Source organism: Carassius gibelio, chromosome B16 (genome assembly GCF_023724105.1).
Source record: "Carassius gibelio isolate Cgi1373 ecotype wild population from Czech Republic chromosome B16, carGib1.2-hapl.c, whole genome shotgun sequence".
NCBI lineage: Eukaryota > Metazoa > Chordata > Actinopteri > Cypriniformes > Cyprinidae > Carassius > Carassius gibelio.
Genome location: NC_068411.1, coordinates 9,694,965 through 9,717,931, shown reverse-complemented (window position 1 = coordinate 9,717,931; position 22,967 = coordinate 9,694,965). Strand labels below are relative to the sequence as shown.

Here is a 22,967-nt window from a genome sequence, read left to right as displayed (position 1 = left end):
TATTGGCATTATAATTAGTCACACGCAGCATTGAACGCTACATTTTTGTTTAGATCATACACTCGCTTGACTGGACTCTTTTGAATATCATCATCATAAACAGCGCAAACGATGTAAACAATAATTAATTTGTGGTGTAGTCCACGAGATCATCAGTGAAAGTGAAAGAAAGTCGTGACATTTGCCAAGTATCAAAGCAATGGGTCGATGGTCATCATCAGCATATCAGCAATGCATTAGGCCTACAACTCAGAATTTTATATTAGCGCAAAAACTAGCAGCTCTCTATTTGGTTATGGAAATTTTTTTAAATAATAATTATTTGTGATCTATCCCTCGGGGGGTGGGGGGGGAGGGTACTGTCACAGTGTCTTGGTTGTGTTCCCTGGTTTTCCACTAGGTGTCCTCCGTTCCCTCGGTGTTTGTCACCTTATCACTTCCTGTTCCCTTATTTGGTCACCTTCCTCCTTGTTTTAGTTAATTGATTGTTCCCAACCTGTCTCCTGTTTCCCCATTAGCCTTCTGTGTATACTTCTGTGTTATACCCGGTCTGTCTGAGTCTGTGTCACGGAGATACTTTCCTGAGTCTGCTCTTGCCGTGTGTTCTTGTTTTTGTTTGTTATGTTTATTGGATATCCTGGTTTTGCCCCTGCCTGGACTGTTTACCCCTTTTGGATTGCCCCTCAATAAACCTCTTACCTGCATTTGGATCTCTCCTGTGTTTCGTGTATCACCGAACGTGACAACTGTTTTTTCCCGCTGGAGAGAACACTCTTTACTGCTATAACCACAGGGGCCTGCTGTTCATCCCCAGCAGAGGATGAACACCCCTTGCTTCTTAAATTAAAGAGGTGCCTGCTATTCTCTCCCTACTTTTGAGGGGAGACTACCCCTCTGTTAGCCAGCAGGCTGCATTAAGAATGTCTCTAACATTGTCTTTTCTCTTTTGCAGGAATAAAACAAGGATGGTTTTGGGGGGTTCTTCTTCAGGCAGAAATACCTCTCATTGTGTTTGGGGGATTAATGTTTAAGCTCTTGTATGTTCAATTAACTTGGGACCAATAACCCCCATAAGGTACCATACCGTCAAATATATATTGTGTTCAATAAACTCAAGTAATTTGAACACTTGTAGGTCCTGTCTGAAATCAAGCGCAGAATTAGTTATAGGCTGCAACCAGCTGATGTGGTCAGCTGTCAAGTTGCTCCAATCACTACCATTGTCCTGTAGCGTATCAGACTAGAACCAGACAAAATTAAAGATCCAATCAGGACTATGGTTTAAACATGAGGAGCCGAATTCCTCAGAAAGGCAACAGGATGATGTTAAATCAATTCCTAGTGCCACAAGTCAGAAGCAAGATAACCAACCAACCAACTCTTTCACAGAACAGCTTTCAACAATAACACTATTAGAACAATTATTGACAATTTCAATTCAGAGAAGAGAATGTCAAATTTGGGGAAAGTAATCAAGATTGATGGTCAAAGAGATGCACAGCCTGACCATCAAATGTAAACCCATGAGAGTAATAAACAAGATCATTGGATTGACTTCCCCCCCACCTAGCCGAACCAGACTGAAATTCCTAAGGGGGGCCTTTTAACCTCTGGCGCTTAACCGATTCTCAATTGGTACTAAGGGGCCCAAAGTGTGCCGAGAAAATATCCCTGACACCATTACACCATCACCACCAGCCTGAACTATTGAGACAAGGCAGGATGGATCCATGGTTTAATGTTCTTTACCCCAAATTCTGACCCTACCATCTGAATGTGACAGCAGAAATCCAAACGCATTAGACCAGGCAACGGTTTTCCAATCTTCTATTGTCCAGTTTTGGTGAGCCTGTGTGAATTGTAGCCTCTGTTTCCTGTTCTTAGCTGACAGGAGCAGCACCCGGTGTGGTCTTCTGCTGCTGTAGATCATCTGTTTCAGGGTTCAATGTGTTGTGTGTTCAGAGATGGTATTCTGCATACCTTGGTTGAAACGAGTGGTTGTTTGAGTTACTGTTGCCTTCTATCATCTCTAATCATTCTGCCCATTAACCTGATAACTGTCACTCACATTTTTGAAGATAGACTTGAATTTCCATGATACAAACCTAAATTTTTATAATTCATGATTGAAAACATTTTGTAACATGATTTTGATGTGCCATTTACATGGTAATGCAATGTCTGATTTTAAAATGGGTTTTGAAGGATGAATTTTGAGATTTTATGTTTTCAAGTGATATATAACTTCTGATGAATTCTAAAATGTAAAAGAGAAAAAGGCAACGAGGAAGTCTTTTTTTTTAAACAAAGGTCAAAGCTCCTTTTGTAATGTAGATTTCTGAGGTTGCACTCTTGTCATAAATTCATCTATTACTTTTCCTACATAATTTTTAACAAAAAATATTGGTAAAATATATATTTGGGAGTCTTAGAACTTTCCAACGATATATAGTTTGTCAAGATTAGATTAGATTTGATTGTAATATAGTATAGTCAACGTAGGCGTCCCGTATACGGGACGGCGTGACATTTAACAGGTTAACCTTTGTCATCAACAAGGCATTTTTTTCCACACAACTGCTGCTCACTGGATATTTTGTTTATATATATATATATATATATATATATATATATATATATATATATATATATAACTTGCTAGACTAACCAAGACTTGTCATTATACTTACATAGTATTGCTATTTTGTTGGTTTTGATTGCTTCTGTTGTCATCATTTGTAAGTTGCTTTGAGTTAATGCAACTACATTTACATTTACATTTAATCATTTAGCAGACGCTTTTATCCAAAGCGACTTACAAATGAGAACAATAGAAGCAGTCAGGTCAACAAGAGAACAACAACAGAATACAAGTGCCATGACAAGTCTCAGTTAGTCTAGTATAGAACGCATAGCCAGGTGTATATACATTTTTTTTTAATTAAATGAAAAAGACAAGAAAAGGAAAAGTACTGGTGTACTTGAGAATTGAGATTGGGAGGTCATTCCACCAGCTGGGCACAGTCCAGGAAAAGGTCCGTGAGAGTGATTTTTAATTTCTTTGGGATGGCACCACAAGGCGTTGTTCACTTGCAGAGTGCAAGCTTCTGGAGGGCACATAGGATTTAACCAGTGAGTTTAGGTAAGTTGGTGCCGTGCCAGTGGTTGTCTTGTAGGCAAGCATCAGTACCTTGAATTTGATGCGAGCAGCTACTGGTAGCCAGTGTAACCTGATGAGGAGGGGAGTAACATGAGCTTTTTTTGGCTCATTGAAGACAACCCTCGCTGCTGCATTCTGGATCATTTGCAGAGGCTTGACAGTGCATGCAGGAAGGCCCGCCAGGAGAGCATTACAATAGTCCAGGCTGGAGAGAACAAGAGCTTGGACAAGAAGTTGGGTTGCTTGCTCTGACAGGAAGGGTCTAATCTTCCTAATGTTGTATAAGGCAAACCTGCAGGACCGGGTCGTTGTAGCAATGTGGTCAGTGAAGCTTAATTGATGATCCATCACAACTCCTAGGTTTCTGGCTGTCCTCGAAGGAGTTATGGTTGACAAGCCCAGCTGTATAGAGAAGTTGTGATGAATCAATGGATTAGCTGGAATCACCAGTAGTTCAGTCTTTGTAAGGTTAAGCTGAAGGTGATGGTCATTCATCCAGCTAGAAATGTCACTCAGACAGGCTGAAATGCGAGCAGCTACCGTCGGGTCATCAGGCTGGAATGAGAAGTAGAGTTGGGTGTCATCAGCGTAGCAGTGATAAGAAAAGCCATGCTTCTGAATGACAGATCCTAAAGATGTCATGTAGATGGAGAAGAGAAGTGGTCCAAGTACTGAGCCTTGAGGAACCCCAGTAGCAAGGTGGTGTGACTTTGAAACATCACCCCTCCAAGACACACTGAAGGATCTGTCAGAGAGGTAGGACTTAACCCACAGGAGAGCAGTTCCAGAGATCCCCATCTTTCTGAGGGTGGACAGGAGAATCTGGTGATTAACAGTGTCAAAAGCAGCAGACAGGTCCAGTAAGATGAGTACCGAGGATTTTGAAGCTGCTCTTGCTAGTCGCAGGGCTTCAGTAACCGAGAGCAGAGCAGTCTCAGTTGAGTGGCCACTTTTGAAGCCAGATTGGTTGCTGTCCAGGAGGTTGTTCTGTCCAAGGAACATAGAAAGCTGGTTGAACACAGCCCGCTCAAGTGTCTTTGCAATGAATGGAAGAAGGGATACCGGTCTGTAGTTTTCAAGAAGCGCTGGATTTAGAGATGGTTTCTTGAGCAGTGGGCTTACCCGAGCCTGCTTGAATGCTAAGGGAAATGTTCCAGATTGAAGAGAGGAGTTGATAATGTGAGTAAGTGAAGGTATTACTGAAGAAGAGATCGCTTGAAGAAGGTGAGTGGGGATCGGATCAAGTGGACAAGTAGTAGGATGATTGGGCAGGAGAATTTTGGAGACATGAGAAGGAGGATAAAGAGTGTGCATCAGTCATTGTGAAGTTTTCCACAGTCTGTGGTGTGGAGAATTGTTCACTGATGGATCTCGTCTTATTTGTGAAGAAAGTTGCAAAGTCGTCCGCTGTAAGAGTCGATGGAGGAGGTGGAGGCGGCGGATTAAGTAAAATGCATTCATCTACTAAATGAATGCATTTAAATGCAAATGTTCTGCTCTGATTTAAGATCTTTTTAGGCCTTAATTTGAGGAAGAGTTTTACAGAAACTCTTAATAAGTGTATTCCACTAATCAAATACTTTGGGCTTAAAGTGACAAAGCAAATGAAAACCGGTTGAAATGTAATTTTCTTCTCTGATGTGACACATAAAGTGAAGCAGGTGCCATATTAAAGTGATTAAGAATGAAGCGTTGATCTGAGCATCAAGTCACACAGCTAGAGGAGAAGAAAGCAACATGTTAGTGTGGCACGGAGACATGGCAGAAATAAGGTAAGCATTAATAGTTACAAAATGAAACACTGCTAGGAAGGCTTGTTTACCTCTGGTTATATGCATTTTAAATGCCTGGGCTGAATTGGAAAACAATTAATTTTTCAGCAATGCGAAGTGCAGGGAAGCGTATGGTAATCGCTACACGCAGGAACATAAGTTAAGAGTCCTTCAGAATTTATAGAACAAGCTCTTGCGTTATTTTGGGTGTTGCTGAGTGAGGAATTTGCATCGGTATGAATAAGTAATCCAGCACAACACAAAGTTTTTAGTTCTGTAGGCAGCAATCAAATTAATTATTTTCATTGTTAATTTTTCATTGCTCTTATCCAAGACTGAGAAAATGCATTTCACTTTGCATTTGCTTAATTTTTCATGACAAGCTGTTCTTCAGGAAAGAAAGTAGCTACCTAGAAGAAAAGATCACAGATGCTGTGACAGGAGTCCAGTCTGTTTGCTGAAACCAGCTGCTTCTATAGAGGAATGTCAGAATATTACACAAGGAACAATAACTTTATTCAGTTGTTATTATTATTTTTTTTTTTTTTCTTGAAACTGAAACACTTGTCTGCTCTACAGCAAAACTCAAGCTCTCGATATCATGTCAGAAAAGTCATAATTTAGCAATGTGCATTGTCACGTTTATTTCTAAATATATACATTAAAAGCCTAAAATCTAAAGCTATATCTGAAACTAAAATCAAAATCTTTAAATAAAAACTTAAATAAAATACACACACACACACAGTTTGTGAAAAACTGATTAAAAATGTTCAACTAAATAAATAAATTCATATTCATTATTAGTTCTAACATATATTCTAAAGTGATTGTGTGAATACGTGATGCATTATGAAAACTCAGATAATAAATCACAGCTAAAAGCATTAAATAACCCATACTAATTCTGATTGCTCAAATGCAAAGCAAGATCCTGAGAAATCCTCTTAGCGCTTGATGATTAAAAAAGGCTTTATGAGCACAAAAACATATTCGATATGCTGTAATTAGTATTACTGTCATTTATTCCTCCCACTTCATCCCATCATAAAGACATCAAAGGCTGACGCACAGTAACACACAGCTCTAGGATTGGAGCGTTTGAGCCTCATGAGGAATGAGCTGTGTGTGTGAGTGTGTGTGTGTGTGTGACTGGAGGCTTATGTCCGCCTCAGGCTATGGGCTTTTTCCATCCGACGGCTGGAGACGAGGGCCTGTGGATGGGCTGAGGCTCTCAGGGGACTGCTGTTTACAGTGGATGTCAGTGGCCCCTTTATACAGTATTCATCAGTGTCTGTGTGCGGCCTGATTTCACACACACACACACACACACACACACACACACACACACACGCACACACACACACAGAGGATTCATACTGTACTGACGATTGACCACACACAGTCACAGTCTGTTTGAGTTACAGTATATAGTCACAGTGGGAAACAACATGCAAATGTTGCATTTAAGCACTATAAAAGCAGCAGAAGTTGTGCATCATATTCAAAGTTGTCTTAGATCATATGAAGCTTTGTGTGACAAACAGGCGGAAATTAAAGTCGTTAAACACTGATATATGGCATACAATGGTATAAAATGATTACAAAATATGGCACCTCAAATATGCTCAATGAAAATAATTTAACATGAAATATCATATGACTATAGTATAGTGCAGAAGTCAAATGGACTTCTATTGTGATTGCTTCAGTTTGTTGATTTATTTATGAGCTTGGCAGACACAGTCATGAATCACTTACATTATATATGTATTAAAAAAAAAGTTCTGTTGTGATTTCAAAAAATAAAAAAAGACTTTAAAAGACACATATTCTATTCACTTCTATTAAATGGAAAAGTGTTATTATTTTTATTTTATTTGAACTATCCCTTTAATATTACAGTCCTGTTTTAACACATCTGAACAGCAGGTTTAAATATTAGCAAAGAAACTGGAATTTACTGAATAACCCCTATAGACTGAATTAGGGTTGTGTTGTGTTGTTCTTCTACTCCATAAGCTCACATGGTTATTCATGTATATGAATCAAGTCCTTAAGCTTTATAAAAGGCTCCGACTGAAATCCTGAGATCAACACAGAAAAGATCACAGGAGACGAAGCGTCTCTCCGCTCCTGCTGTATTTTGCATGACCTGTAATTCTGAAACACAGTGAAACATTAATCAAGCGTGACAATCTTTGCTGCATTAATCATGTGGATTTCAGCGTCGGCCGTTGATGCTGATTTGTTTATAATATGTTCAGTCAAAGAGGCATTACTCAATTTGCTGGTTATTTGCATTTTTGAAGAGCAGTGTGTTCCTGAGCGCAGAGGAATCCTGTGATCAATAATAAAGCTGCTAATGAGCCACACCGGCCCCCTCTGTGAAGCTTTCATCCAAAATTCATTAATATGGTGTTTTATTCATCTGGATGTGGAGCTGAGATGTTGGAAACTGCAGGACGACTTCAGCCCACCCTGCAGATGAGGCGTGAGTACGAGGGGCTCTGTTTGAGGAGATTAAATGACAGACAGCGCTGCTCGTCCTGGAGTGAGTCTGTAGAGGAAATGTGAACAGAGCAGGTGTGAGGAATAGAAATGTGTGCACTCATCCTGATCTACCAGCTCTCAGTCTCAAGTTAAATATACTGCTCATCAGATGCTTCACACCGTCCCTGTACCAGGACAGAGTATGAGTGTAAATCAGCTGAAAAATTCCACGTGATTACTATTCTTAAGTGTTATTTTGGGGAATCTGTACTTCACTCAAGTGCAGTTTAAACTAAAAACATGTACTCTTGCTTATTTGTGCAGTGGCTGTTTTGTATGGAATGTGCTTGGCCTCCTTTCTTCATCACAATTTTTTCAGGGCTGTTCTACTACACACCACCGTTCCCCGCGAGTCTCCCGCGAAATGTTCTGACCACCCACTCCTGCCTGCATTAGATTAGATTCAACTTTATTGTCATTATGCAGAGTACAAGTACAGAGCTAATTAAATGCAGTTAGCATCTAACCAGAAGTGCAAGAATATACTGTTTTACATACAGATAATTGCAGAGTAAGTTATTGGTTATGATGAGAGGCATCCTTGATGATGTTTCTTGCCCTGCCCAGACAGCGTTTGTAATAAATGTTCTCAATGGAAGTTAACTGGGTGCCGGTGATCCGTTGAGCAGTTTTCATCAAAAGTTCAATTTACTTACTGTGTTCATATTGTATGTGTTAGGGTAAAGCACTTCTGCTGCTACTGAGGTGGGATACAGTTATGATTAGGGACAAGTATTATGGTAAGGGTAGATTTAAGGTTGGGTTAAGGTGTATACAAGTTTCCCTGTGTATCATCAGCCTGAGGGATGGGTCACAAGTGTGATTATACATGTAATTACATAAACTACTTACAGATGCAGGTATTTTTCTTTTTTTCGATATAAGTACAATGTAAAACCCTATGTACACAATAAGTTCATTGTATCAAATTATTAATTTAAAAACAAGTACATACTAGTTAATGTCATGCACGCTACTGTGAGGAGCACGGAGCGTGGAGACATGGAGAATACTTCAAACAAAGATACTTTAACTGTCATCCAAGGAAACCAAGAAAACGCGTAGCAGAGAAGATGACATTCAATACCGGACAGCGAATTAAGAACAGGAATACCTGAAATTAATAAACAAAAACAAACATGAAGGATCATGGAGCATGTGGAGACAGAAAACACACACTGATAGTCTAACGGGTGTGACATTACTCCCCCTCCCGGAAGGTGCGTCCCACACCATAACAATTCCACCGGGGCAGTACCCGTTCCGGTACCCATGGGGGATCAGTAAGCTCAGGGAGCCATGGCCGGTCAGGCAGCCCAGGAGGACATGGCGAAGCAGACAACTCAGGGGGATGGAAAAGCTGCCTATAACCCCTGGTATAAGATTTGTTTATCTGCCTCTCAACGTGAATCTGTCCTTCTGCTTTGGAAAGCAATTTAACAATGCATTTTTGTGAGCAATGTAGCCAGTCACAGACATATTTGTTGATTTATAAAACGCAATGGCCAATAAGCGGTGTTTAGGTTATAAGTTCTATCATGCTCGTAACTTCTTTCTAACAGAGAGTGTGATCACATTTATTGTTTGTTTTTTTTAACTTTGTGAAATCATGATGAATGAGTGACATTTTTTTATAAACTTAAAGGAAGCATTTTTTGCATGCAGTATACGATAATATATTCAGAATTTAAATAAAACGTGTGTTTTTCATGCCACATGCGAAACAGAGAAAGCTCACTACTGAATAGAAAAAGATAATATTTATAAAACAATATAGCGAATTTTCAGTCGTTCACACTTTATATAATCACCACCAATATATAGCTATATTGTCATACTGTATGTGATACCGTTTTTTTTGAATTGAGATTTAAATATCATCTAAAAGCTGAATAAATAATCTTTCCATTAATGTATGGTTTGTTAGGATAGAACAATATTTGGCCAAGATACAACTATTTGAAAATCTGTGATCTGAGGGTGCAAAAAATCCGTATACTGAGAAAATCGCCTTCTTAGCAATGCAAATTACTAATCAAAAAATAGATTTTAATACATTTAAAGAAGGAAATTTACACTATATCTTCATGGAACATGACCTTTACTTAACATTTAAATGATTTTTGGCACAAAAGGAAAATTGATAATTCAGCCGTATTAAAATTGTCTCAAAGGTTTTGGAATCTAGTGCACATGGCATATGGACTACAGTTATGAAACATTTAGCCTGCTTTCTGTGTTTTTTGAAGCTCACTGTAACTGTTTGGAAAGGGCAATCAATTTTAATTTGGTCATACTTTATATTAAGGTCCAATTATCGCTATTAACAAACCATTAATTATGACTTTTGCTTCAATAAACTCTTAATTGGCTGCTTCTTCATAGTTGGTAAAATATAAATAAATAGTAGATAAATAGATAAATAGTCCAATCAGCTTCAAGTCGCGTTTTGTGTAGTACCGCCCCTTTTTGGGCGATTTCTGTCAAACTGTGAATCACCCCGAGTGCTCTCATAGACTTCCATTCATAGATCCTTTTTTTGTGCAGACACTGCAATGCAATCTCAATGAGTTCCGGGAGGGCTCGCACTAACATGCTATTGTTATCATGCTCAACCTTAAGGCGGGCATACACTGTGAGATTTCTGTGCGATTTCGGCAAGGTACCAACTCACACTGTACGAGTGGATCGCATTCGATTTAAAGCCAAAGCTCACTGTAAGGTCCGATCTTCGAGTTGTGATTTGACTGCTCACACTATACCTGAGGAATCAACCGAATCAACATGTAGGATCCCTCAGAACCCGGATGTTTGTGGCGGTTTCTGAATAAACATGCTTTCCCGGGATAAACGCACTGCTTTGGTTATATGCACAATTCTGTGTGCTGAAACGTCAAAAAAAAAAAAGGTGTAGGCATATCTAGATGAACCGATAAATCAGTTCGTAGCCCTGCTTCAACAGTGCGATACCTCACGAGAGGCGACCAAAGTTTCTGACATGTCAGAAAATCCATCCGACCAAACGACTGCCGGTCGGGAGAGTTTAATCGCCTCTCGTTTCCCCTTGTACACTGCACAAACACTGCCCGACAAACGACCCCCGAAAATGTTGAAAATCGACCCGACCTGAAAAAGAGTCGCACAGAATTCGGCTGAAAATCGGATGAAAATCGCACAGTGTATAACCAGCCTTAACTTGAGCAAGGACTGGTGCAGTGACATCCAATAATATTTAAAAACTATTTTGAACAAGAAAAACTGAAAAAAATACTGTAATATCTTTATCAAATGTAAAAAAAAAAAAAAAACAGAAGCGGGGACAGCTATGCCTTTGTCAGCTGAACTTGATTGACATCAAGACGAACGTTACCTCAGCACAGATTAATTATATCGTGTCATTGAAAGAAATACAATTCATTCATCGTAGCAATAAGGATAAATTGCCAATTAAAGAATTAGGACACCCAAGACCAAATTTAAACATCAAACTAGTATCTACAAAGGGCGGGAAATCGCATAAACTAGGATTTTTGAGGATGTGGTATTCTGCTAATTTGCCGGTGCATTTTGTTCCATCGCGAGAACGTGACGGACATCTCATGGACATCTACAGGTGTCACTGAAATGCATCATCTCTCGCAGAAGGTGAAAAAACACGAAAGAGCAGAGATGCATATGGATAATAGGGAACAGTGTAATATAAGTGAGAATTTAAAGGGATAGTTCACCAAAAAATCATAATTATGTTATTAATAACTCACCCTCATGTCGTTCCAAACCAGTAAGATCTCCATTTATCTTCGGAAAACAGTTTAAGATATTTTAGATTTAGTCCGAGAGCTCTCAGTCCTGAATAAAGCTGAATAAAGTCATAGTCTTTGCTATTTTTGGACCAAAATGTATTTAATGCTTCAAAATATTCTACCTGACCCTCTGATGTCACATGGACTACTTTGATGATGTTTTTCTTACCTTTCTGGACATGGACAGTGGACCGTACACACAGCTTCAATGGAGGGACTGAGAGCTCTCAGACTAAATCTAAAATATCTTAAACTTTGTTCTGAAGATAAACGGAGGTCTTACATGTTTGGAACGACACGAGGGTGAGTTATTATTGACATAATTTAGAGTTTTGGGTGAACTATCCCTTTAAGTAAGCAGTGTAATGTAAGTGGGGAATGTGATATAAATGAGTTGTGTAAACAGTTATTTATGTGACTTCAATTATTTCTTGTTAAATTGAAATCAAAGTAAACATCCTGGCGCGTATAGAACACGCATATAGAAACATAAGGACAGAAAGAGATTGATTCCTAATGTCAGTTTATTTTTAATTAATGCTATAGTAGTTCAGTTTCCTTTACATCTTTTACTAGCCGTTAATTTATCAATTGAATGGGTGACCTTTCCTTAATCGAGCAAACATTTGCCCCCACCCTGAGAGAATTGGCAGGAGCCGCCACTGGTCATGGGAATATGTGCTATATAAGCACCGATAAACACCCAATGTGTTAATAATAGGCATACCTATAATTCAGCGGCTGGAAATTGTCTCTCAAATAAGGAGAGGCTGAAATATATTCGGCTAAAATTCTCCCCAAACGGAGCCGAGGAGATCAGTCCACCGTGTTTCTAGGTATTAACTCTCACCTTTGAATATTTCATTTTTGGCAATGCTTCACAGAAGAATGGCTCAGCCCTCAAGTACATTTACATTAATTTTTGAATTTCCTGGATGAGGCCCTGGAGGTCACTGCAATTCATGTCCAACTGACAGGCCTTTTTAAGGTGCTTGTCAGTCGGAGACGGCCGAGCGGAAAGCTCCCATCCAAACTCGGTGAGACAGGCCCTCTTTGGCAGCCTTGATTGGTGCCTTGATGTCTGTTAGTGTAACCTGGGAGGTTAGCGCTAGTGTCACTCAAGCCGACTCGCTTGAAAAAAGCTCCCAAAATCGTGAGCGCCTGTCCATTGTTGGCTCGTGAGCGCCTGCGCTGTGACTGTCAAGTTGATTTCATCGGCGGTTAAAAACGAGTGACAGCATGGCTATCAAATATTTGTCCTGAGTCTGTACAGTTGCTCTGTGTGTCTGTCTGTACGAATTTCTCACATTGGGAGCTCTGACTTTCCCCTCGATTTCCCATTTACAAGCTCTCAGTGGGCGACTCTAATTTGCCTGGGCTGCGCTGTAGTGTGACAGAGGCTTGTCACCGCGCGGCTGATGAGGAGAATATGTTGTCTGTTCTGGCTGGATGTTTCTGGAGGTTTGTAGAGAGGCAGATGGTGAAGCGTTTGCTGTCCTTGCGCTCTGCCTTCCTCACCTCACCTATTTCATTTGCATTCGGTTTCATCAGCAGACACTTTCCTGTCTGCGCTGGATTTTACTTCTCGACGCATTTCTGAATTCCATATCGGGCAAACACACATCTTTTATATTGTCAGAGCAGGAGACACAGCTGAGGAAAGCACAGCCAGCGGGAAATCGCTCAAGTTTACTTCTATAGATCGATGAGGCACAGCACTCTTTAGAGATGATAGGCCTCTTTAGGCAACTCAAAATCACCCTTTAGAATCATATACATTTACTAAGGTGGTTAAATAAACACATATTTTATTTAGTGCAGTGTTAATTTCGATGCCAAAACATTTTTGTCATACAACAATTTTTCACAAATAGAAAGTCAACTAATAAAAATAAAAAATATTGGGTGGGTGGGTGAGTGAGTCATTCGGTAATTCATTTATCTGATTTGTTCAACCAGTTAATTAATTTAAGAATGAACCAAGCAACTGTATTATTGAATGAATCACTGAATCATTGACTCACTAGATTAATTTATAACCATTGATTTACTCGATAACAAATCTCTGCTGTATCTTGATCAGAGACACAAAACACTTCGGCTTTGGCTTTAATTAGAACTATCTTTGTTGGTGAAAACGAGCAAAGAAAATGCAATATTGTGTCTAAAACAATACATTAACTTGTTTATTGAACTATTGTATAAAATCAGTAACACATTAGCAATGGTGCATATATTGGGCAAAAACAACACTCTTGCTGGTTCGATATTGCTAAACTATTTCATAGGATATAAATATCAGTGATATGTAAGATGATCTACAGGTCTTATCATATATATATATATATATATATATATATATATATATATATATATATATATAGTGAGAGAGAGAGAGAGAGAGAGAGACACACACACTTTTGTGTGCTGTATGCAAGTGCTGAGCTCTTGTGAGCATGTGTGTTTTGAGTGTAAGCATGTGCATCATGTCCTAGATAGTGTGTCTCTGATAGGTCAGATGAATAGTCCGGCTGCTGGTTTGATCCCTTGCAAATAAACATGCTGATAAAACACTGCTGAGATGAGCTGAGAATACATGTAATGTAAAGATGGTGCTGTAGTAGATGCTGGATGTCAGACACCTGCAGTGACCGTGGCTCTGCTGATTCAATCTGTGTTTTCCTACATGGATTAGACAGCTTCTGCTGACAGCGGTCAGCGACCTTTAGTGCTGACCCTTTCTGAGATATTGCTGTCTGCAGATGTCAGTTATAACTTCAGTGCTCATGATTTTGTCCTGTCTCACCTTTAAAAATGAAACATTCATAGTTTGACCTCCAGAAGAGCATAAGCACTGTGGATCTGTTGGCTTGAGCAGATCAACACAACAATCAATCAATAAATCAATCAATGTGGAATACAAGAGAAATAAACTCTAACAGTTTATCCAGTCCAATGCAAAGTGTGATGGGAAGTAGAAATGCACTGGTCAGTTTTTAAAAATGTATCAAGAAAAATTACTACAAATTAACAGCAATCACTAGTTGCAGTTATTTTTACAAGCAAGATTCCATTTGTTGCTATTTATACTACTGGTTATTATTAATTAATTATACTATTAAAATGGAATCTAGCTTTAAAAAAAAAAAAGGTCAAACTAAAATATAATTTGAGAAACAAAATGTATTTCATAGGGCACTTTTATCACTTTGTAATAAACAGTTAAATTTAATGCTTTATTCTATTAATTGCTATATATATATATATATATATATATATATATATATATATATATATATATAACACCATAATAAGTTAAAAACTGGAATATGGAGAAAAACAAAATTCTTAAGGACCTACAACTGGCATCTGGCTGAAACACTGCATTTTGGCGGTGAGATTTACACAGACAAACAGCACTCAGGTTTTCTTCTGAAATGAGCTCACCTGTCCTATCCCCTCACAAGTCATCAAGTCTCATCCACTCAAGAATCCTGCTGGCTTTCAGCTCCTCTGGCTCAGATCTACCCTCATTATGTCACAGACAGCAGCTGTTCTACAGCCGTCTGAGCTCCAAATATCACATGGACCAATTAAAACATTGTCTCTGTCCCTCAAGCGAGCTGATGTGCCGGGGCTGAGAAGGGTTAATGAGTGGGCTCAGGGACCGCCGTATGCTTGTGTCATGTCACCCGCTCCCTTAAAGCTCAGCCATGTATTGAGACACGGCCGCCACTGAGCAGGTCATTACAATATTCATGAGGGACAGTCAAAAGCTCTGTCCTGTTTTCCGCCTGTTGACGTGTAACCCACCTTACGTATGTGAAAGGTCACAGACCCAGCGCATGTCTGTCTCCGGAGCATGTGATCCGCTGACAGTTAATACGACGGCCTTAATGAAGTCTTATATGGCGTCTCTCTCACTTACACCGTTACATTTTTTAACTGTAATGTCCAAACCAATTAAATTGCAGTTGATTGTTCTGCAGAAGCACATGGTGCATGAAATATGCATTATGTTTCTGAGGAACATTCTTTTTGTTTGCTTTATTTTTTCTATGGTGCATGTGAAAAACAGACCTGATTTGCATATTAATGAGAAGCTTTGCAGATTGGCATGTTGGGAAGTGTCACAGCGGTTGAACCTGATGCCAGAGGCCTGTGTACAGACATTCTCTCACACAGCAACCAATCCACCTCATGCACGCTGTGTGCATTATATCACCTCGCCAAACACGACGAACGCTTGCACTTCAGGACTTTCTTATATACAGGCATGTACAGGCATGTATGCATTTTCTGATTGGAAAAGTATGACCCATATGAATCGTAAACAATTACAAAACATACTGCAAAATATGGTGTTTACAAAAAAAAATTATTATAATAATAATAATTTTGCGAATGGATTGCACATAAAGAGCTAGTGGTACCATCTAACTGCTGTGTATGGGAAACCCTGATCAACTCACCTATGGTCCAAAATTATCCCTTACCAAGACATACAAGTAAAAATCTGTGCTGTCCTATAAATGAAACCATGTTACCCACCAGTTGGCGTGATTATCAAATTGTAAAGGCTGCAGTTTAATTCCACAAATAAAGTCTGACATGGCAACTCTGAAAGTGAAGCGCAGCACTGTGTTCATTTATACATCAGCCCCTCGTGATCCAGTGTTTCGGATCCGTTTACAACATAAAAAAAAGAAAGAACTGCATCTCTGCAAGGCCTAAGTGCAGTACAGCTTATAACATGCATTAGAATACACAACACATGCAACCGTCCTCCCGAAATCTGTAAAAATTGGCATAAATACCAGTAAAATTATCAGTGCAAACCTAAGTTAATTGCAACTCATCATTCATTTAAACTCTCTCCTCCCATAAAATGCTTATGCATAAGGATCAGCCACAAAAATAAATAAATAATAAAATAAATAAATAAATCACTGTATCCATTCATTTTCATGGCTAATCCTTCACCACATGTCTGTACAAGTCAAGTCAATTCACCTTTATTAATCTAGCACTTTTAACAATACAGATTGTGTCAAAGCAGCTTTGTAGTATTAAATAGGAAAATAGTGTGTCAATAATGCAAAAGTACAGCAGTAAACACTGAATTTTCAGTTAAAGGCATTGGATCAATGAATTCAGTGATGTCCTCATCCAGCTCAATTCAGTTTAAATTGTGTCTTTGCAATCAAGTCGACGATACCCCTGGAAATTAAGTGTCCCCAACTAAGCAAGCCAATATATTGGTCAGCAAACCACTTGGAAGTGGTTCTGGCACTGTGGGCAGGTGCTAAAGTCCTGCTGCAAAATTAAATCAGCATATCCGTAAAGCTTCTCAGTAGATGGAAGCAAAATCTCCTGGTAGATGGCTGTATTGGCTCTGGACTTGATAAAACACAATGGACCAAGTCCAGCAGACATCAGGGCAAACAAATCACCTCTGACTTCGGAAGCTTCACACTGGACTTTGGATTCTGTGCCTCTCCAGTCTTCCTCCAGACTCAAGACCTTGATTTCTAAATTAAATGCTCAATTTACTTTCATCTAAAAAGAGGGCTGTGGACCACTGAGCAACAGTCCTTTTCCTGAAGACGTCTGAGTGTGGTGACTCTTTTGATGCTCTGACTCCGGCTTCAGTCCACGTCTTGTGAAGCTCAACCATGTTCTTGAATCGGCCTTGAATGACAATCTCCCCAAGGGTAGGATCTTGCCTGTTGCTTGTGCACCTTTTCCTACAGCACCTTTTCCTTCCAGTCAACTTTCTATGAATATATTTGATACAGCACTCTGTGAACACCCAGCTCTTTCAGCAATGACCTTCTGTGACTTACTCTCCTTGTGGAGGGTGTTGATGATTTTCTTCTGGACAACTGTGAAGTCAATAGTTTTTCCCATAATTGTGGTTGCATGTTCTAAACTAGCCCAAGAGGTAATCATTTTGAGTATAATGATTATACTCAAAATTAATCAAACTAATCAAGCTCAAAATGGAAGATTCACATTTTTTGAGATACTGCATTTTTAATTTTCCTAAGCTGTAAGTCATAACCATCAGAATTAAACAAAAAACAAACTCTTGAAATGTTTCAGTTTGTGTCCAATGAATCTAGAACATATTATTATTATTATTATTATTATTATTATTATTATTATTATTAAATTAGATAAAATAAAGATCTTTTCCATGATCTTTAATTTTTCCATCTTTTCAAATCTTTTGCGATGCACCTGTATATAGTGTGAGTGGCATGTCAGTGTTACAGAATACAGTTTCCAAACATCAAGTAATTAAAAGCTCTGTGGAAAATGTCAGAATCTATTTTTGAGTGATTATTTCCATCCTTAACGCATGGTATGTTAATGATCCTCAGACTGTTTACACTGACAGACACAGATGCACATGTATCTCATCAGCATCTTGTTTCACAACATGTGTGTCACTCTGATGTCGCAAAACACAGATGAGACGACCGCCAAACTCTCTCTCAAACAAACGCTCTCTAATGTAGATGTGTTCACTCTTTACTTTTTAGTTTGTGGCATCTATAAATATGATGTGCTACCAAAGAGGAAGTAGGTCCTTCACCAAATAATATTACTAATCTGTGATTTTCATGGAGTGACTGTAACTCAGGAGTGTTGTGCTGTATTTGACTGTACAGTGAGTCTCTCAGAGATGTGTATTAGTCACAGTCTCAACTGATCCTGATCTACACTCATTACAGACTCGCTCTTCTTCAGGTAACCAGCTCTTTCTGTGTCGTCCTCTCTCTATGGCCAGCTGGTGGTCACTCTGTACTTGGTCAGTAACTGTCTGTGTGTTATATTCCTGACTGAGAGCAGATAGTCAGCCATACTGTACTCTCTGTTGAGTTTCAGATAACTCTGGAGGCGACTTTGGTCTTTGGTTTGTTCTTTCCAATGCTGTCTCCTTCTCTTCATTCATATTTTCTTTGATTCTTCCATGTTTTTTAGGGGGCTGGTGATATTGAGTGCTTGTTGGGAGATTTGCTTTCCTTGTTTTTATGCTGTAAACACATTGCAGTCTGTTCTTTCAGCTTTTCTTTTAACTCTTGGATGTTTTTTTCTCAAACTCTCTCTCTCTCTCTCAGGACCAGAGGGCAGTGGAGACTCCAAAAGCTGAGCATGGCAAACAGCGGCGGCCGTGTTATCGCTCTCCCGCACGCTCTCTGTGCAAAGTTTAAGCTGATCCAGTGACAAGCGGCATGATGTTGGCCTGCTCTAATCTGGCAGCGAGCGTGTGCTAATTTGACAGAGGAATGACACTAGCAACTGCACAATTATAAAAGCTACTGCTGTGTTTACACTCGCTGGCCTGTGTAACCGCTGAATGAGAAACACAAACAGCTTAGCCGCCGGAGAGCGCCGATCTGATGGACGCGGACCTCATGCCATCACAAACTCCCACTGATGGAATCCAGTGATCGCCGTATTGTGCCCAACACAAAACCCAGCTTCTTTTTGCAGCTCGCCGTTTGATTCGAACAAAGGCGAGGAGAGGTTTGGGCTAATTAATACGATCTGGTCGAAGCTGGCGAGTGTAAATCCAGAGGAATCAGGTGGTGTCAGTAATCTCAATAATCTCCAGCTTTTACGGATTCACAATATTAACAGAGTGGTGTTTATCTGGAGTCACAATGCGTCTGTTGTGAATGAAGCTCATGCGGTTCATTGTTCGTATCTGTTTGGCTCGCTCACAGCGTCTCATCGTCATCCAGAAGAGCGTTCACAATGAGTCTGTATCTCTGATCTGCCAGCGATGAGCGTATTTCACTACTGGTAAACTGATAAAGCAATCATCAGGGCCGCTGAATAATGTGCACTGTAAAATGTAATAAGTTGAGTTAACTTAAAAAAGTGAGGAAACCGATTGCCTTAAATTTATAAGTAAACTAATGTATTACTTTTAAGTTGGTAAAACTAAATAGTATTTGTAAACTAAACTTATTCATTAAGTAAAGTATAGTATTCATTTTAAGTTGGCAAAACTAAATAGTATTTGTAGACTAAACTTAAACATCAAGTACAATTAAGTACTGGTGACTCAAAAGCATTAGTTGAGTTAACTTATTATTAGTGTTCACTTTACTAGTAAATTTAAGGAAACCGATTGCCTCACATTTTTAAGTAAGCTAAACTAACAAAAACGAGTAAAGCAAAAAAAGTTTGTCAAAACATTCATTTTAATGTAACCGTGTACAAAATTGTTTTTTAAAGCAAAAAAGGGTTGATGGTGAGTGATTAAAAGAACCAATTAATCAACCCTACAATAAAACATTTGTGTTACTGCACACAGATAACCGATTAAAACATTTTTGTTGTGGGTATAGGGATTTGTCACCCATCAACCTGGATACAACACCCTAAATGCAACAGACACAATACGAAATCTTTGTTATTACTAACAAACATCTTGACTAAAAGTTTTGGTTTTGCATTCAGGTTGGAAGGTGTCCGATTAAAACTATACCAAAAAAATTAAACAACAGACCTACTGCAACACGGTCTTGTTTCTGCCATCAGAAACACAAAGAACACACCTTGACCAAAACATCCAATTTATGCAGCAATTAGAGTTTTGTTTTTGTTCTTGTTTCTGCAAACACTTAAGATTTTAAATAAAACATTTGTTTTAATCAGTCATCCATCAACAACATTGCAAAAGTGCAACAACAGACCTACAATCACATGGTCTTTTTCTGCCATCAGAAGCATAAAACAAAAACAGATAAAAACATCAAGGTTAAGTTGCAGGTATTAAGATTTTTAATCAGTCACCCATCAATCTGGATACAACACCAAGAAGGCAACAATAGACCAATTGGTTTCTGCAATTAAAAATATATTGAACAAATTCTTGACTACAAAGCTTTTAGTGACTGGAGTTTTTGTTTTGTATCCAGGTTGGCAGGTGACTGATTAAAAAAAAAAAAAAAAAATGCTGCAACAGACCTACAGTAACATGGTCTTGTTTCTGCCATCAGAAACATACACGCAAAAAACAAACCTACAGTAACCAGACTTGTTTCTGCAATCAGAAACAAAAAAAAACAAAAAAACATTAAAACAGTAGGTTTTTTAGTGATTGCAGTTTTGGCTTGAGAGATTTGTGCCCCAGGGAAAGAAAAACCCTTTGAATGAACTCAAAAGTGTATTTAAGCTGTGAAGGGTACTCCATATTTAAAGCATAGATCAGTCCAAAAACAAAACACATGGCATGTGGAACATTCTCAAGTCCATCCATTGCTATAAGACCCTCCAAAATGATTGCTGTATCAGTGACCTCCAATGGCAAACCTTGTGGAGACATGGGGCTGTCCTCTGGCACCACAGTGAGAATTCCTATTGATACTTGAGGTGTGACAATATCAATATCCTAAGAAAGAAAGAAAGAAAAGCAATATTAAAATACATTCTTATATTGCAAACGCAAACAAGTGCATGTTCCTTTTAAAAATTTAAACTGCTTAAGGCGCTGTTATTAGTTCTGGAAGTAACTATTTGTAACAGGGCTTCAGTGGGAATTGTCAGTGATAATTTGGACCTTTTCAGCAAAAGCATCTTTGAAACATTTAATAACAATATCTTTTTAGTAAAACAGTTACATCCATCCCATGATCGGTTTGGTTTCAAACATTCCTCAAAATGTCCTTGTGTTCATCAGAACAAAAATGTATACAAGTTTGTAACAAAATGAGATCCTTTCCCTATCCTTTTAATGTTTAATTTATTATTTAACAATAATTATTGGTCATCGAAAGGAGTTTGTTTTTGTTGTTACTGCTGAAACCGTATATACCAGCAGAGAGTGAAGCGATAGAGTGGAGAAGGGATGCTGCTAAAACTGTCACGGGACATAGGTAAAGAATGGCTAAATATAGAGACCTCTTTGCGCAGAGGATCTCCCCAAAAATTGGGAGATCTTTCTTGTAGCATTTTTTAAAAGATATTAAATTAGAATACTTACAAAACATGTTTTGAAGAAGTCTGTAGTGTCTTCTCCAAGAAGGACTGCAAGACCACGGAGAACTGCTGTCCGTCGAGCAGTGACATCAGTGATGTTCTAACAAATAACACATAAAACATCAAGATCAAGAGTGAAAACGGATCACTTTAAACTTGACAAAAAACACTTACTGCAGACTTCATTTGTATTAGATACTCTGAGAGCTTTTTTCCAGCTGTGCCTTTCTTGGATTCAAAAATCTCCAGAAAACGAGAAGTATTTTTATCAAGGGCTGAGAAGAATTCTTGCTTGAGGTTTTTGCTTGTTATCCGGTTGAACTCAGCAATAATCTACGAAAAGGAGAACAAAAACACATTAAGACTTGAAACATTTTTACATGCCCTAGATAAAATGTGTCTTAATTACCTGACTTTCCCTGAAGAGTGCTGGCCATCTTTGTAAAGTCTCTTTTACTGAAGGCTCCTTTTCAACCAACTCTTTTCTTCTTAGCGAAAAAGTTATGTCCATGTACTGTGCTATCAGTGTAGAACTTGGATGTCGTTTCTTCATTTCCTCCACAATTTCTAATCGTTTTGATTCCATGCTGCTTTCATTTTCACCAGCAGGCATATTGGGTAGAAAATTTATCTCGAATCGTTTGGGTTTCTTGACATTTCTTGGAGAATCTTGGCTCCCTCTTTTCATTGAATTAACAAGAACATCGGTGCATCCAGCTCTCCTTAGTTTGCTCCTGTAATTACCCATTTTAAACTTTATACTGTTTTTCCATCCGTTCCATCCAGTGGAGGAGCCTGGTTCAAAAAGGCATGGATGTTTTTTGACAAGTGCCGATGCAACATCATTGAAATCTTCTTCACGGGGATATGCTTTAAATTTGTACATGGCCTCGGCAAGCTTTTCAAGTACTTCATGTTTCATGTCCCTGGGAACTTGCAAGTATGTCTTATCTCTCATAAACAAAAGGTTTCCCTGGCGCAGTCTGTATTCCACATTCACGGAAAAGCTGGGAATTTCAAATGTTTCTGGCCATGGATCCTGGCGTGTAAGAGGTGACTCTTCTTGAGAGGTAACAGACATAATGTCGGTGTCAGCCTGGCTCGGTGTAGGTGATGTCACAAGAGAGATTACCTTCAAAGTGGGCTTCTCAGGTAAATCTGCAATGTCAGTAAGGTTAACAAGTGCATTGTTAAAATCAGCGTCTTCATACTGAAGAGAGAACGTGTATGGAAGATCAAGATGCTGCCCAAGCTGTTCAATCAGGGAGTCCAGGGTTTGTGGTTTGCTAGGAAGTGTGACCTTCCGTATATCATTGTCAGTCACAATCACTCTTAAAACAGTTCTTGTCTCCATTATGTCATGTGGACCTAAAAAATAATTTGAGAAAACATCCACAATTTTCAGTATTAGACCCCAGACAACATTCAGCACAAGATGAAGTGTTTAATTGTAACAAATATCCTGCCTTGTATTTTGTAGGTTGGCAGTGGAAACAAGTCATTCAAATCAGACAGCTTAATGACTGACATAAGTGGTACATGGCTGGACAATTCATAGGAACGCAGATGCTCAGTGTACCACGCTGTCTGTTCTTTGCACACAAACAAAACATCTGTGTTGATGACTACAATTTTAACAATTTGCCTGAAATCAGGAAGACCTGAACAGGAGCCGACAGA

The 22,967-nt window shown here is 38.9% G+C and overlaps 1 protein-coding gene across 1 annotated transcript; it reads right to left on the bottom strand.

Annotated features, from left to right (window-relative positions):
• Positions 1–20,236: 20,236 nt before the first annotated feature.
• On the bottom strand, positions 20,237–22,641 carry LOC127974305 (sterile alpha motif domain-containing protein 3-like). Its single transcript, XM_052577485.1, has 4 exons — positions 21,697–22,641; positions 21,462–21,620; positions 21,292–21,387; positions 20,237–20,700 (listed from the first exon to the last, which is right to left on the bottom strand). Exons 1-4 carry the CDS (start codon positions 22,639–22,641, stop codon positions 20,386–20,388), a joined length of 1,515 nt encoding a protein of 504 aa, XP_052433445.1. The 3' UTR covers positions 20,237–20,385.
• Between the last annotated feature and the right edge of the window lie 326 nt (positions 22,642–22,967).

Excerpts from the sequence above, each read along its gene's own strand:
- LOC127974305 (XM_052577485.1), bottom strand. The coding sequence starts at position 22,641 with ATGGAGACAAGAACTGTTTTAAGAGTGATTGTGACTGACAATGATATA. Across the intron at positions 21,621-21,696 it reads CACTCTTCAGGGAAAGTCAG|ATTATTGCTGAGTTCAACCG; the intron begins GTAATTAAGACA and ends TCCTTTTCGTAG. Across the intron at positions 21,388-21,461 it reads TAATACAAATGAAGTCTGCA|AACATCACTGATGTCACTGC; the intron begins GTAAGTGTTTTT and ends GTTATTTGTTAG.